Genomic DNA, 12569 nt, shown 5'->3' with positions numbered 1-12569 from the left:
TAAATGAATGTATCTTACAGTTTGGGTTATAGAGAACATGGAAAAAGGGAGTGCAATGTATGCTGCCCTTTTTATATAATTAAACATTAAAGAGAGATGTAGGCGCTCTTTAAATTTTGTAATCATGCCTGGGCTATCCATGGAGTTAAACTTTCACCTGAGGTGATAAGATAAGAGATGTCTTTTGTTGATTCACAAAGGTTCAGAGGCTGCTTTTTAGAGATTTGCATTGTGCAACCTCTCAGCTTTTTCAAGGTTATTTTACAAAAGCACCAAATGGAAAATATCCTCCATTTGTAAACTTGCTGATAGCTTTTTTTCCTTTTTTGCTGCTGTTGTTGTTGTTCCTTAAAATCCACGAAGGAGAGAAAAAAAAATCAGAATAGTGTCCTAAATCCTTCTGAGGGGGAACTTTAGGCACCATCTGACTTGAGATCAAGGACCTCATATCCTGAACTGTTTTTGCTGCAGCAGCCTTAATTTACTTTCTTGGTACAAATCCAAAGGAATTCAACAAAGCTGCAAAGGATCTCCTGCTTGAGTAGGGGCCTGGACTAGAAGACCTCCAGGGTCCCTTCCAGGTCGATTGTGATAAAAATCAGAATTTTAAACTACCTGTATATGCCCTCAGAGTCTTTTTAAGGGAGCTCTAGATAAATGAGGAGGGGGAGTCCGTTTTTTTCACTCTTGTAGTAGTTAATTATAATCCTCAGGATTATAATTTAGCTCTCAATCTTTGAGGGCTATGAGCAAGTTTGGATTTCTGAGAGCTTGTGACGAACACCCTTGCAAAGTGTTGCTGATGGTGACCGATGTCTTCACAAAATGGCTTCCGTGACCGGTCTAAGCATCCCCAGAACCTTCATTTACTAGAAGGCAAAGCTGTTCCCCAGATGTTTCCTTCTATCCCTATGAGATCTTTGTAGGGCCCAGTGATACCACCAAGGACATTTGCAGGATCCATCTGTTTCATCAAAATGCCAAAACAGAAATTGTGACCTTGCCATGCAAGCCTTGCCCTTTTTCAAACATGGATGCGATGTTGTGACATGCACACAAAAAAGGTGGAATTGGCATGGTGACTTGGAGCCTCTTCTTCTCTCTGTTCCAAGAAGCAGTGCAGTATTGTGGGAAAGATGTTGAACTGGGAAGAAGCTTCAGCTTAGTTAGTTTACCCAAACTAATACATATGAAGAACCCAACCATAGATGGTCCCTGGATATCTCTGGGCCAGTCCCTCTCTCTCAACCTGAGAACCAAGAAAAGCAAAAAGGAAGAAAATTGCCTCATTTGAGCTGAAATGCCAGAGAAGGCTCCTGTGTATTCCTTGGACAGCAGAGGTGACTAACAAGCAAGCCCTGGAGCACATAACATCAGACCTGTCACTAGAAGGCAAAATCATGAAACTGTGACTCACTTTGGCCAAACCATGTAGGGGAATTCCCTAGAAAAAGTAATTATGTTTGGAGCAGTTAGCGGTAAAAGGGGACCAGGTGACTAAAGAACATGGTGGCTGGACACCATCAAAGTTGATACCAGCCAGAACACAGAAAATCTCAAAGAAGCAGTGCAAGATCAGAAGTCATGGAGAGACCTGGCCCATAGAATTGCCAAGAGTTGGACACAACAGAATGGATATCATCATCATCACCATCATCATCATCATCATCACCACCACCACCATCATAGAACTTAAGAAGTTAATCTGGGGGAGGTGAGTTTTCTGGGTGACCCCATGTCAGTTCAAAAGTTAATGATGAAGAAGCTAGACTAGGAACGAGCAAAATTACCGTAGGTTCCCGTTTCACCAAGACCAACATTTTAGGACATCCCTGGGTGACTATGGGTCAATCTTTCCCTCTCAATCTAACCTTCCTCAGGTTGTTCTGGGGGTAAACGGGAAGAAGGAGCAAATAGCCTTAATTATATTCACATATGGTCCTTTTCAATATTTTTGTTTATTGTTTATTTATTTGTTTATTTATAAAATGTATTGACCGCCCAGGTTATGATTAAATTTCTGTGCTGGCCATCTCACTGAGGCAACTCCGGATGGCTTATAGTCATATAATTAAAATACGACACACAATCTTAAAACAATAAATTAAAAAGAAAAAGAAAATTTCAGATAAAATGGAATTAATCAAGATGGAAGCAAAGGAGCAAAGTTGCGCATGGGGGAAGAAATCCAAAGATCTTGTATCTGGGTTTTTCGAGAAAGTTGCAGCTAGAGCAGACAAGACACACAGCCCAGCCCTGGTCCATGGACACACACATAAGTCACTGTCAACTGAACACGGAGGCACAATAGATTCTTTGGAATATAGGAGACCCAGTGAATTTAAGGTATTGTAACAGCAAAATTTTACTTGCTGGAATGTAGTTTGCTCTTTCTCACAAACATATATACACACTCATCCATCCTTACCCACATCCTTCTCAATTAGACTACCAGGCACTAGCCAGATAGAAGCTACCAGATTTGGATCCAAAGAGACTCAAAAGAGTGAGTGGGCTTCAGGATCCCTTTTATACCCCAAAATAATTGCTCTGCTGATTCACAAGACCAGCAGCTACTCTGACCTTCTTGATTTTCAAGTCTGGTAGCTGTTGATGGAATTTGGGAGGGAGAGATTTCATGTGCTCAGGCCCAACTTCCTTTGACTGGTTCAGACAACACATTTTCCTTTATTTCCTTAATGACCTGGTTGCTTCTTAACTTTTCCCCCCTAAGGGGTATATGAGACAAGATTCTTGGCTTTTGTTTACCCTCCTTACGTTCCTGCCTTTGGTAGCTTTAACCTAGTCTCACACTACACTTTCATCTGCAACTCACGGGGTTGTCGTTTGGATTGACACAGTGTACATGTCATTCCTTGCTCTCCTTTTGTTCCCCCACAACAAATGCCCTTGTCATGATAGCTTAGTGCAAGATGTGAGCCCAGCCACAGAAAGAAACCATGATATACTGTACTCTGCAAATTTAAACATAACAGAACAACAAGAGTTGGAAGGGACCTTGGGGGCCTTCTAGTTCAACTCTCTGCTCAGAGCAGGAGGCCTTATATCATTCTGGAAAAATGGCTATTCAGTGCCTCTTGAAAACTTCCAGTGATGGAGCACCTACAACTTCTGGAGGCAAGCCATTCCACTGATTAATTGTTTTAAACTGTCAGGACATTTCTCCTTAGTTCTAGGTTGCTTCTCTCCTTGATTAGTTTCCATCCGTTGCTTCTTGTCCTGCCTTCAGGCGCCTTGGAGAATAGGCTAACCCCATCTTCTTTGTGGCAACCCCTTAAAAACATATGTCTTTCTGTCTATGTATCCACACAAACACATACACATATATACATACATAAAAACACAGATTTAGTGACTGTTCAAAGTTATAATGGCACTGAAAAAAGTGACTGACGACTTTTTTTCACACTTACAATCATTGCAGCATCCCCATGGGCAGGTGATCAAAATTCCTATGCTTGGCGACTGACTCATATTTATGACGGTTGCAGTGTCCTGGAGTCATGTGATCCCTTTTTGCGACCTTCTGACAAACAAAGTCAACAGGGAAGCCAAATTCACTTAACAACCGTGTTACTAACTTAACTGTCTTAACTGTGACAAGGAAGGCCGTAAAATGGATTGTCTTAACTGTGATTGTCTTAACTGTGATTGTCTTAACTGTGACAAGGAAGGCCATAAAATGGAATAAAGCTCACTTAACTGTCTTGCTTAGCAACAGACATGTTGGGCTCAGTTGTGGTCATAAATTGTGGACTATCTGTAATAAGAAAGGGAAGCGGGTGGTATAAATTTGTGGAATCAGCAGAGGGAAGAGGACAAACTCTGATTTGGGGAATGACCGCAGCAACTATCTGTCCATGAACTTGTAAACTATTTTATCAAGACATGTTAGTTTTGGCTATTTTTCAGACAAACAGTTCTGTTGATTTAAGCCTGGTTCGTTCACTTTAATTTTGACTTTGAACCTGTTTGACGTCCTTGTCCATAATGGAAAAATCTTCCCTTTTTATGTCATATAATGTGCTCTCCAGAGCTCCATGTTTCATTAAAATTAGGGAAGGTCTCTTAGTAAAATAAGAAGTCCTTGACATGATAGCAGCATTCCAATATCTAAGGGGGGAGGTCAAGCTATTCTCCAAAGCACCTGAAGGCAGAACAAGAAGCAATGGATAGAAACAAATCAAGCAGAGAAGCAACCAAGAACTAAGTGAGACAACTTGCCTCCAGAAGTTGTGGGTGCTCCAATACTGGAAGTTTTAAAGAAAAGATTGAACAATGATTTGTCTGAAATGGTATAGGGTCTCCTGCTTGAGCAGGGGGCTGGATTAGAAGACCTCCAAGGTCCCTTCCAACTCTGTTATTATGTTATTTTCTTTATTAATCCAGGAGAGTATTCATCTCTGGTTTCTAATTTCACCTAGAATTCCTTGGCCTGGATTATTAGTAAAACCTCTTGATGGAAATTCTTGTGGATGACATAGAACCATGGATAGGAACATCCATGAGAATGGCAAAGAGGACAAAAGAAGAAATATTGTGGTATCGCAACGCAAAGCCCATCAATTTTGTTACATGTTTTGATATATCACAATCAATGTATAAACGGCCATGTTCGTTTTCTGATGCCACAACATGTATTCCATCATTTTGACAAAACCTCCAGATTCTAGGCCCCTTGAACTGCATATAGCAGTTTTATCTGGTATGCCTGTTCACATTTTCCAAGTTCACACAAGATATTACATAATAAACTAACTATATGGATCAGATCAGCTATAAAACCAATACTCGGCATGGCTAGAGTTTTATGGCTTACCTCAGGGGTCTCCAAACGTGGCCACTTTAAGACTTGTGGACTTCAACTCCCAAAATTCCTCAGCCAGTCATGCTGGATGGGGAATTCTGAGAGTTGAAGTCCACATGCCTTAAAATTGTCAAGGTTGAGAAACACTGTTCTAGGAGAACTATGAGTGTTGTGGCTTGAGCTTTCTTTCTAGTGCTGCACATTTTTGCAGAATAAGCACAAACTCATCACACAATGGTGACCTAAGCCTCTTCCTCTTACTTGTCTGGAATCTACAATACAACCTCTTAACTTGGTCACTAATTTTAAATTTGTTTTTAATATATTAATTGGGGTTATTTCTACAGTCTCCCAACTTTCAACTTCACATGGTAGAAAGAATACTGGTGCATTTAAACCAGTGGTTCTCAACCTGTGGGTCGGGACCCCATTTGGGGTCGATCGACCATTTCACGGGGGTTGCCAAGCAAGGCTGTCCGCCATTTTTTTTGTCCACCATTTTTTTTTCCCCTTTTCTGGCGGGTGCCTTACCTCCCTTGGGCTGGGCTAGCTGGTGGTCGGCCTGCTCCATCTCTGCTGCTTGCCAGCTACGCCTCAGCCGGCACAGGGGGCGGAACCACGCATGCGCGGCGCTCCCGGGCAGGGAAAGTCGACTTACGACCGGTTGGGCAGTCCTCGACTTACGACCGGTTTAGTCCTTGACTTACGACCAGTTTAGTCCTCGACTTATGACCGGTTTAGTCCTCGACTTACAACCGGTTGGGGTCGCGGCATTAAAAAGGTTGAGAACCACTGATTTAAACTCTGGAGTTGGAGAAGACTAAGACTTGTGGACTTCAACTCCCAGAATTTATCAGTCAGTCATGCTGGCTGAGGAATTCTGGGAACTGAAGTCCACAAGTCTTAAAGTTGCCAAAGTTGAACACTCCTGCTCTAGAGAATACTATGAGTAGCCAAGGAAACAAACAAATGGATCCATAATGCTGAAAAAGGTGGAAGGAATAAAGAGGATGGCCAGCAGCAAAGTGAATGGACTTGATTATAACTGCAGTGGTTGCCAGGTTGGATGGCCTCCAGGAAAAAACTGGGGACAGGTCATCCTAGAAAAGATCTCAGTGGTTGCTAAGAGTCAACGTCAATAGGACGGCACTTAATCTCTATTAGTTAGGTCAATAATGGAGCTGAGATTTGACAGAAAGTCTTCCATATGTATAACTCACACTATCTTTGTGCATAGCTGCTATATAATTTTGTATTCTTAAAATACTCTTTACTGCAGCAGTATCCTGGGATTAATATGACTGAGTGACTTGGAGAGTTGGTTTTCTCTTTTCGCACAATCGGCATTTCCCCCCTCATTTAGTCAAACTTTGACTAGATGTCCCCATATTTATTCTTTTCTTTCCTCTTGTTTGCAGGACCTTCTGCAAATATTGCATCTTCCCAGGTAAGCAAATTGCAACTGGCAGGTGGTGGGGGACAGCGAACAGAAACACTCCATAAAAAGGAGCACCTGAAGTTAGGTTCTCTGGAGTCTTCCTTCCTTCCAACTAGCGCCTGGTACATTATCTCTGAACCCAGCCATGAATTCCCTGGTAGCTCTCCTGCTCCTGGGTCAGATTATAGGATGTACGTTTAGCCATCACCTGCCATCGCATGTACCGGTAGATTGCAACGGCGAAGATGCTGAAAAATGGGCAGATCTGGCTGTGAACTACATCAACAAGCATAATCTACATGGATACAAATACGCCGTCAATGTAATCAAGGAGATCTTTGTCCTTCCCCGGGTAAGTACAGTGGGAGGAAAATTGTCCTAGTTTCATTTACTAAGTAAATAACAGCTAGGTGGTCTTTTCTGATGTTACGCCAGACAATTTCTGTAGCCTTCCTGCTGAAATTTGGGCAATCCAAGGCCTCTTCCTAGTCAATGTTCTGTAATCTCATAACTTCCATTTCATTGGAAGGCTTGGAAGGCTGTTAGTCTCCACCAAACCATTTATTTGCAATTTTATGCACCACTGCCTTGTCCTTCAGTTCTCAACTCAACACCCCTTCTCTCCCCATCAACATTCATCCTGCATCTTCATAGTTTCTTTCTTTTTTAATCTCTCCACAATACAGTTGTGGACTCTTAAAGTCCCAAGGGACACAAAACTAGAAGAAAGGGAAACTCACACAAAAGCTCTTTGGTTTGGACATCAATTCTTCAGGGAACACAGGAACTGGGTTTTGCGAACCTGAGGTTAGGATTCTGAAGGAGGCAGATGCTAAAATTAGTTATAATACGGATAATCCTTGATTTATGACCACAATTGACCATAAAATTTACTCAACTGCTAAGCAAGACAATTGTTAGGTGAGTTTTGACCCCTTTTATGGACCTGTGTTGTCACAGCTGCTAAGTGAATCATTGCAGTTGTTAAGTTAGTAACACGGTTGCTAAATGAATCTGATTTTCCTTGTCAGAAGGTCACAAAAGATGATCACATGACCCTAGTACATTGCAACTGTCAGAAATGTGAACCATGCGAAGCATCTGAATATTGATCACTTGACCACATGGAATTGCAACAATCATAACTGTGAAAAATAGCTGTAAGTCACTTTTTTCAATGCTGTAACTTGAATGGTCACTAAACAAATGGTTGGACTACCTGTAAATCTAGCAAAAGACAAATAGAAGATTTTTAATCTTTTTTTAGCTATGTTTCTATTCTATTCTGAGTTGCCAGAGTCATTAGAATAGAATAGAATAGAATAGAATAGAATAGAATAGAATAGAATAGAATAGAACAGAGCTGGAAGGGACCTTGGAGGTCTTCTAGTCCAGCCCCCTGCTCAAGCAGGAGAACCTATATCATCTCAGACAAGTGACTGTCTAGCCTCTTCTTCAAAATCTCCAGTGATGGAGCGCCCACGATTTCTGAAGGCAAGCTGTTCCACTGGTTAATTGTGCTCACTGTCAGGAAGTTTCTCCTTAATTCCAGGTTGCTTCTCTCTTTGATCAGCTTCCAAACATTGTTTCTCGTCCTGCCCTCTGGTGCTTTGGAGAAAGAGGAAGCTCTGTCTTCTCCACTGTCCCAGTGTGAAGGAGTCCCCCTTGAACTAGAGATGTATTTTGCTTTACAAGGATGGCGATTGGCATAGAAAACAAGACAGCAGATTGGCAGCAGAAAACAAGACTATTTAAAGTTATTTACAACTGAAATGATGTCTATGGAGATTCTCAATCATCCAGGTCAGTGTTGTCCCAAAGGTCCTTTTTAAAAAAGCAACTGGACTTTCTTGGGTTTTCTTCTCCTTGAAAACGTTTCACTATTTATCCAAGAAGCTTCTTCAGCTTCTTGGATCAGAAGTGAAACGTTTTCAAGGGAAAAAAAAACCCAAGACAGTCCAGTTGCCTTTTGGGAAAGCACTTTTGGAATTACAACTAGAGCATACAATGCAATCTCAGTGTTCACCTGGTGGCAGGTTTTCCTCTTCCTCTTTAGTTCCTCCTCCTTTCACTCTGTCTCCTTCACTCACTTCTGAGCTTGTCCAGGGAGAGTGAAAAGAAAGGAATGGGCTGGATTTTAACAGTAGTGCACTCAGCACAGTTTGACTTTCTCCTGGATCTGCTCAGCTGAACATCTACTGCTTCTCTACTGGGGGAGAACCTTTCTCAGGGCCTTTTGCCCCATCCTTCCCCAAAGACTAAGGATTTTCCAATGACCAACCATCTCCTCCATACCCTCTTGGGTACTGCATGAGGGTACTATCTGGCAGCCAGCTGGTCTCCTCCATCTTGGGTGAAGATGTTCCTTCTCTGGCTCTTCACTTCCCTCATTTCAGGGAAGTTATCTCTGGACTTTTTTTTCTAGCAGAAGAGAATACAGGTAGATCAGCATTCAACTCTGAAATCCTTGGTGCACTGATGAACTTACCTAGGTCATTATCTTTGTTCAGGTAATGAAATGTCTGCAAGGAAACCACCAAGCTCAGAGAGCCCCAAGGATTCCACAATTTTTTTCTTCTCCTTCCCCTACCGGGAACTGACAACTGTTCTGTACACTGAACTCCTCTGTCCAACTTTTTTCTCCAGCCATTCCTTTTGTACAATCCCCTTCTTTCTTATTCTTCCCTCTCTAATTTTTAGTGAGATCAGCAGCATGTTTTTCTCAGCAACTGGATGTCCTGCTAAGGCTCCAATTTTCTATTTTGGTTATTTAAAAGGAAATATTTTTAGATTTCCACTTGAAAAACATGTCTTAGGCCAGGGCTGGTACAGACATGACATGACCATCCAGTTGTTTCTTCAACAGAGTCATCCACTGATTATATTTTGTTGATTCTATTGTTCCTTCAGCAGCCGAGAATGGGGTGCCTGGTCCAGGATTGGCAGGGAACTGGATCCTTATGTTGAGCTAGGACCAACAAATTCCTTTTTGACAGTCTTACAAGTTCCCACGTCTTTATAATAAATAGCTCTGGCACTATTCATATTCTGGATGGAGAGTTACAATGTAAGCCACATCCTTTTCCTAGACACGCAATGCATCACAAAAGAGCCAGAGTTTGCGTTCTGTTGCTCCTTCCACCATTTTGCTGATAGTGACACACAATGCCCCCCATCCCAATCAATGCTTATACTTCTGACTGCTGCTTTTTCAGCTGTCAGGTCCTTAGAAAGAGAGGATGGTCAGCTTGTAATCTGCACCATACAGACAACATGTTTAACCAGCTCAGAGAAGGTTTTTGTGATTTCTTTTGGTTATGCAGAATTTGGTATGAGCACTGGATAAATTTGGTGTGTCAGCCCAGCCCCTTTATTTAATGGTATGGTGTGTAATGGAAATCCAGGAAATGGTTAATTCTGCAACTGGGTTAAGCGTTGTGTGAACACCCCAACTGAGAAAAATGTTAGCTCTCTCCCAACCATCCAATCTTCATTAGACCCCTGTCGCAAACAGTTGTCCTACGTATCTGTAGATAGACCGGCCAGGACGACCTGATGCCATTTTTCGGACCCAAAATGCTGTTGGTTAAATAGACAATATGCACATACGTGAACCATGCAATGTCAGAAAGAGGCACTTTCTTCCACCCAGACCTGGCCAAAACCAACAACTGGGAAATTAACTGAGGTCTGCAAGAAAATCTAATATCACAGGCAGAACAGATCAGATGTCAGGAAATGTCAGTTTTGTCTGCCTTGTAACATCCAAAGGAACTGTGTCTAACTTAAGGCAGCATTGAAATTTCCTGCTGGGTGTATTTTCTTCAAAGCAGTTCATAACTGAGAAGCACACCAGGATGAAGTCTTTAACTTAGGTGTCAATTCAAACATTTCCAAGGACAGCTGATGCAACAGAGACAGAAAAATGCAGTGAGAAAAGTCATTCTCATCCTAATTTTTTCTTTTAGAGACCACATGGGAAAATGGTCCTCCTTGAATTAAAACTTCTGGAGACAGAATGTCACGTGTTGGATCCCACTCCTGTCGAGAATTGTACTGTAAGGCCACCGCATTACCATGTAAGTGTCTGAGGGTTGTTGAAAATGTAAAATTTTGTGGGAGGACAGGTGGCTTCTTACCACTGCACTAAGAGTAAATTGAATTTCTGATATATTGGTGTACAAAGGATTAATGAAACCTCAGGGGTCGCTAATGTTCCATGGGCATTCATTTTGAGTTCACATTTCATAGCCGGATTTCATTTCAACTCTGAGCAATGAATTAGTCAGGAATTAAGAAGTCAATTCTTCTTTCACGTTCATCCCGTGATGTCCCAAGCTGACTTGTTCCCATCCCAGAATCCATGAAAAGTGTCTTATGGCTCCTCTGTTTAAAAGATGAGAGATCCAACCTTAGCAACTTTAAGACCTGTGGACTTCAACTCCCAGAATTCCCCAGCCAGCTATGTCCAAGGTTGGTCGTCCCAGGTTTATAGGTTACTGCCCAATTTTTGTCAATATTGAACTGGCCAAGTAGAAGTTCTCATATTACAACATGTGGAAATGTTTCTCCAAAGAGACCAATAAGATGGTTTTGAAGGAAGTAGGCATGTCAGGCTGAAAACCAANTCCATCTTGGGTGAAGATGTTCCTACGTATTTGTAGGTAGACCGGCCAGGACTACCTGATGCCATTTTTCGGAGCCAAAATGCTGGTGGTTGAATAGACAATATGCACATACGTGAACAATGCAATGTCAGAAAGAGGCAATTTTTTCTACCCACACCTCGCCAAAACCAACAACTGGGAAATTAACTGAGGTCTGCAACAAAACCTCATATCACAGGCAGAGCAGATCAGATGTTCACGTCAGGAAATGTCAGTTTTGTCTGCCTTGCAACATCCAAAGGAACTGTGTCTAACTTAAGACAGCATTGAAATTTCCTGTTGGGTGTATTTTCTTTAAAGCAGTTCATAACTGAGAAGCACACCAGGATGAGGTCTTTAACTTAGGTGTCAATTCAAACATTTCCAAGGACAGCTGATGCAACAGAGACAGAAAAATGCAGTGAGAAAAGTCATTCTCATTATATTTTTTTCTTTTAGAATGGCGATTTGGTGGCAGTCTTCCTTAAATTAAATCTTCTGGACACAGAATGTCATGTGTTGGATCCCACTCCTGTCGAGAATTGTACTGTAAGGCCACAGCATTACCATGTAAGTGTCTGAGGGTTGTTGAAAATGTAAAATTTCGTGGGAGGACAGGTGGCTTCTTACCACTGCACTAAGAGTAAATTGAATTTCTGATATATTGGTGTACAAAGGATTAATGAAACCTCAGGGGTTGCTAACGTTCCATGGGCATTCATTTTGAGTTCACATTTCATAGCCGGATTTCATTTCAACTCTGAGCAATGAATTAGTCAGGAATTAAGAAGTCAATTCTTCTTTCACGTTCATCCCGTGATGTCCCAAGCTGATTTGTTCCCATCCCGGAATCCATGAAAAGTGCCTTATTGCTCCTCTGTTTAAAAGATGAGAGATCCAACCTTAGCAACTTTAAGAGCTGTGGACTTCAACTCCCAGAATTCCCCAGCCAGCTATGTCCAAGGTTGGTCGTCCCAGGTTTAGAGGTTACTGCCCAATTTTTGTCAATAGTGAACTGGCCAAGTAGAGTCCTCATATTACAACATGTGGAAATGTTTCTCCAAAGAGACCAATAAGATGGTTTTGAAGGAAGTAGGCATGTCAGGCTGAAAACCAAGAAAGACCTGCTCAGTTACAGCAAAGCAATTTCCCCTTATTGTTCCTTACCTATAGACAGAAATCATGCCAAACTAAAGCAAACTGTGTGTGTCCTTAAATTTACACCCAGAACTTCTAGGGAGGAGCTGTTTTGATCCTCTTCTTCCCAACCAAACTATGTAAACTTTGCTGTCTCTTGCTCCTCTGGAATGCAACCCCTCCCTCCTGGGAATTCAGACAACATTCCACCACAGTGCATTTGCTACCCTAATGATGGCTGCCTCACAAATTAGTCTACCCAAGTCACTAGTGCACAGTGCTCATTTTAATAATCTCCTATCTCCTAAAAACATGAGATACGTTGTAATGGACATAAATAAATCCTACTAATGCTAAAATTGCCCGGAAGCACCAGTTTTAAAAGACCAATCTGAAATGGTTAGATAAATTATGTTAAGTTAAAATTTAACATGTTTCATTTGCTGCTCTTGTATTTCCAGGATGTTGAAATGGTCTGTGATGCCAAGATAATGTTTAATGTTAAGACTTTCAAAGAAGA

At 41.6% G+C, this 12569-nt stretch overlaps 1 protein-coding gene across 1 annotated transcript in view; it reads left to right on the top strand.

Moving 5' to 3' along the window:
- Positions 1 to 6411: 6411 nt before the first annotated feature.
- Positions 6412 to 12569, top strand: part of LOC107296238 (antihemorrhagic factor HSF-like) — a 24750-nt gene continuing 18592 nt past the window's right edge. The window contains exons 1-3 of the mRNA XM_015825587.1: positions 6412 to 6618; positions 11372 to 11482; positions 12511 to 12569. Coding sequence (XP_015681073.1) covers positions 6412 to 6618; positions 11372 to 11482; positions 12511 to 12569 — 377 coding nt within the window. The remainder of the gene's footprint in view (positions 6619 to 11371; positions 11483 to 12510) is intronic.

This window comes from Protobothrops mucrosquamatus, unplaced genomic scaffold (assembly GCF_001527695.2).
Source record: "Protobothrops mucrosquamatus isolate PMUCROS unplaced genomic scaffold, P.Mucros_1.0 scaffold2700, whole genome shotgun sequence".
In the NCBI taxonomy this organism is placed as follows: domain Eukaryota; kingdom Metazoa; phylum Chordata; class Lepidosauria; order Squamata; family Viperidae; genus Protobothrops; species Protobothrops mucrosquamatus.
This window is presented reverse-complemented; position numbering and strand designations above follow the sequence as displayed.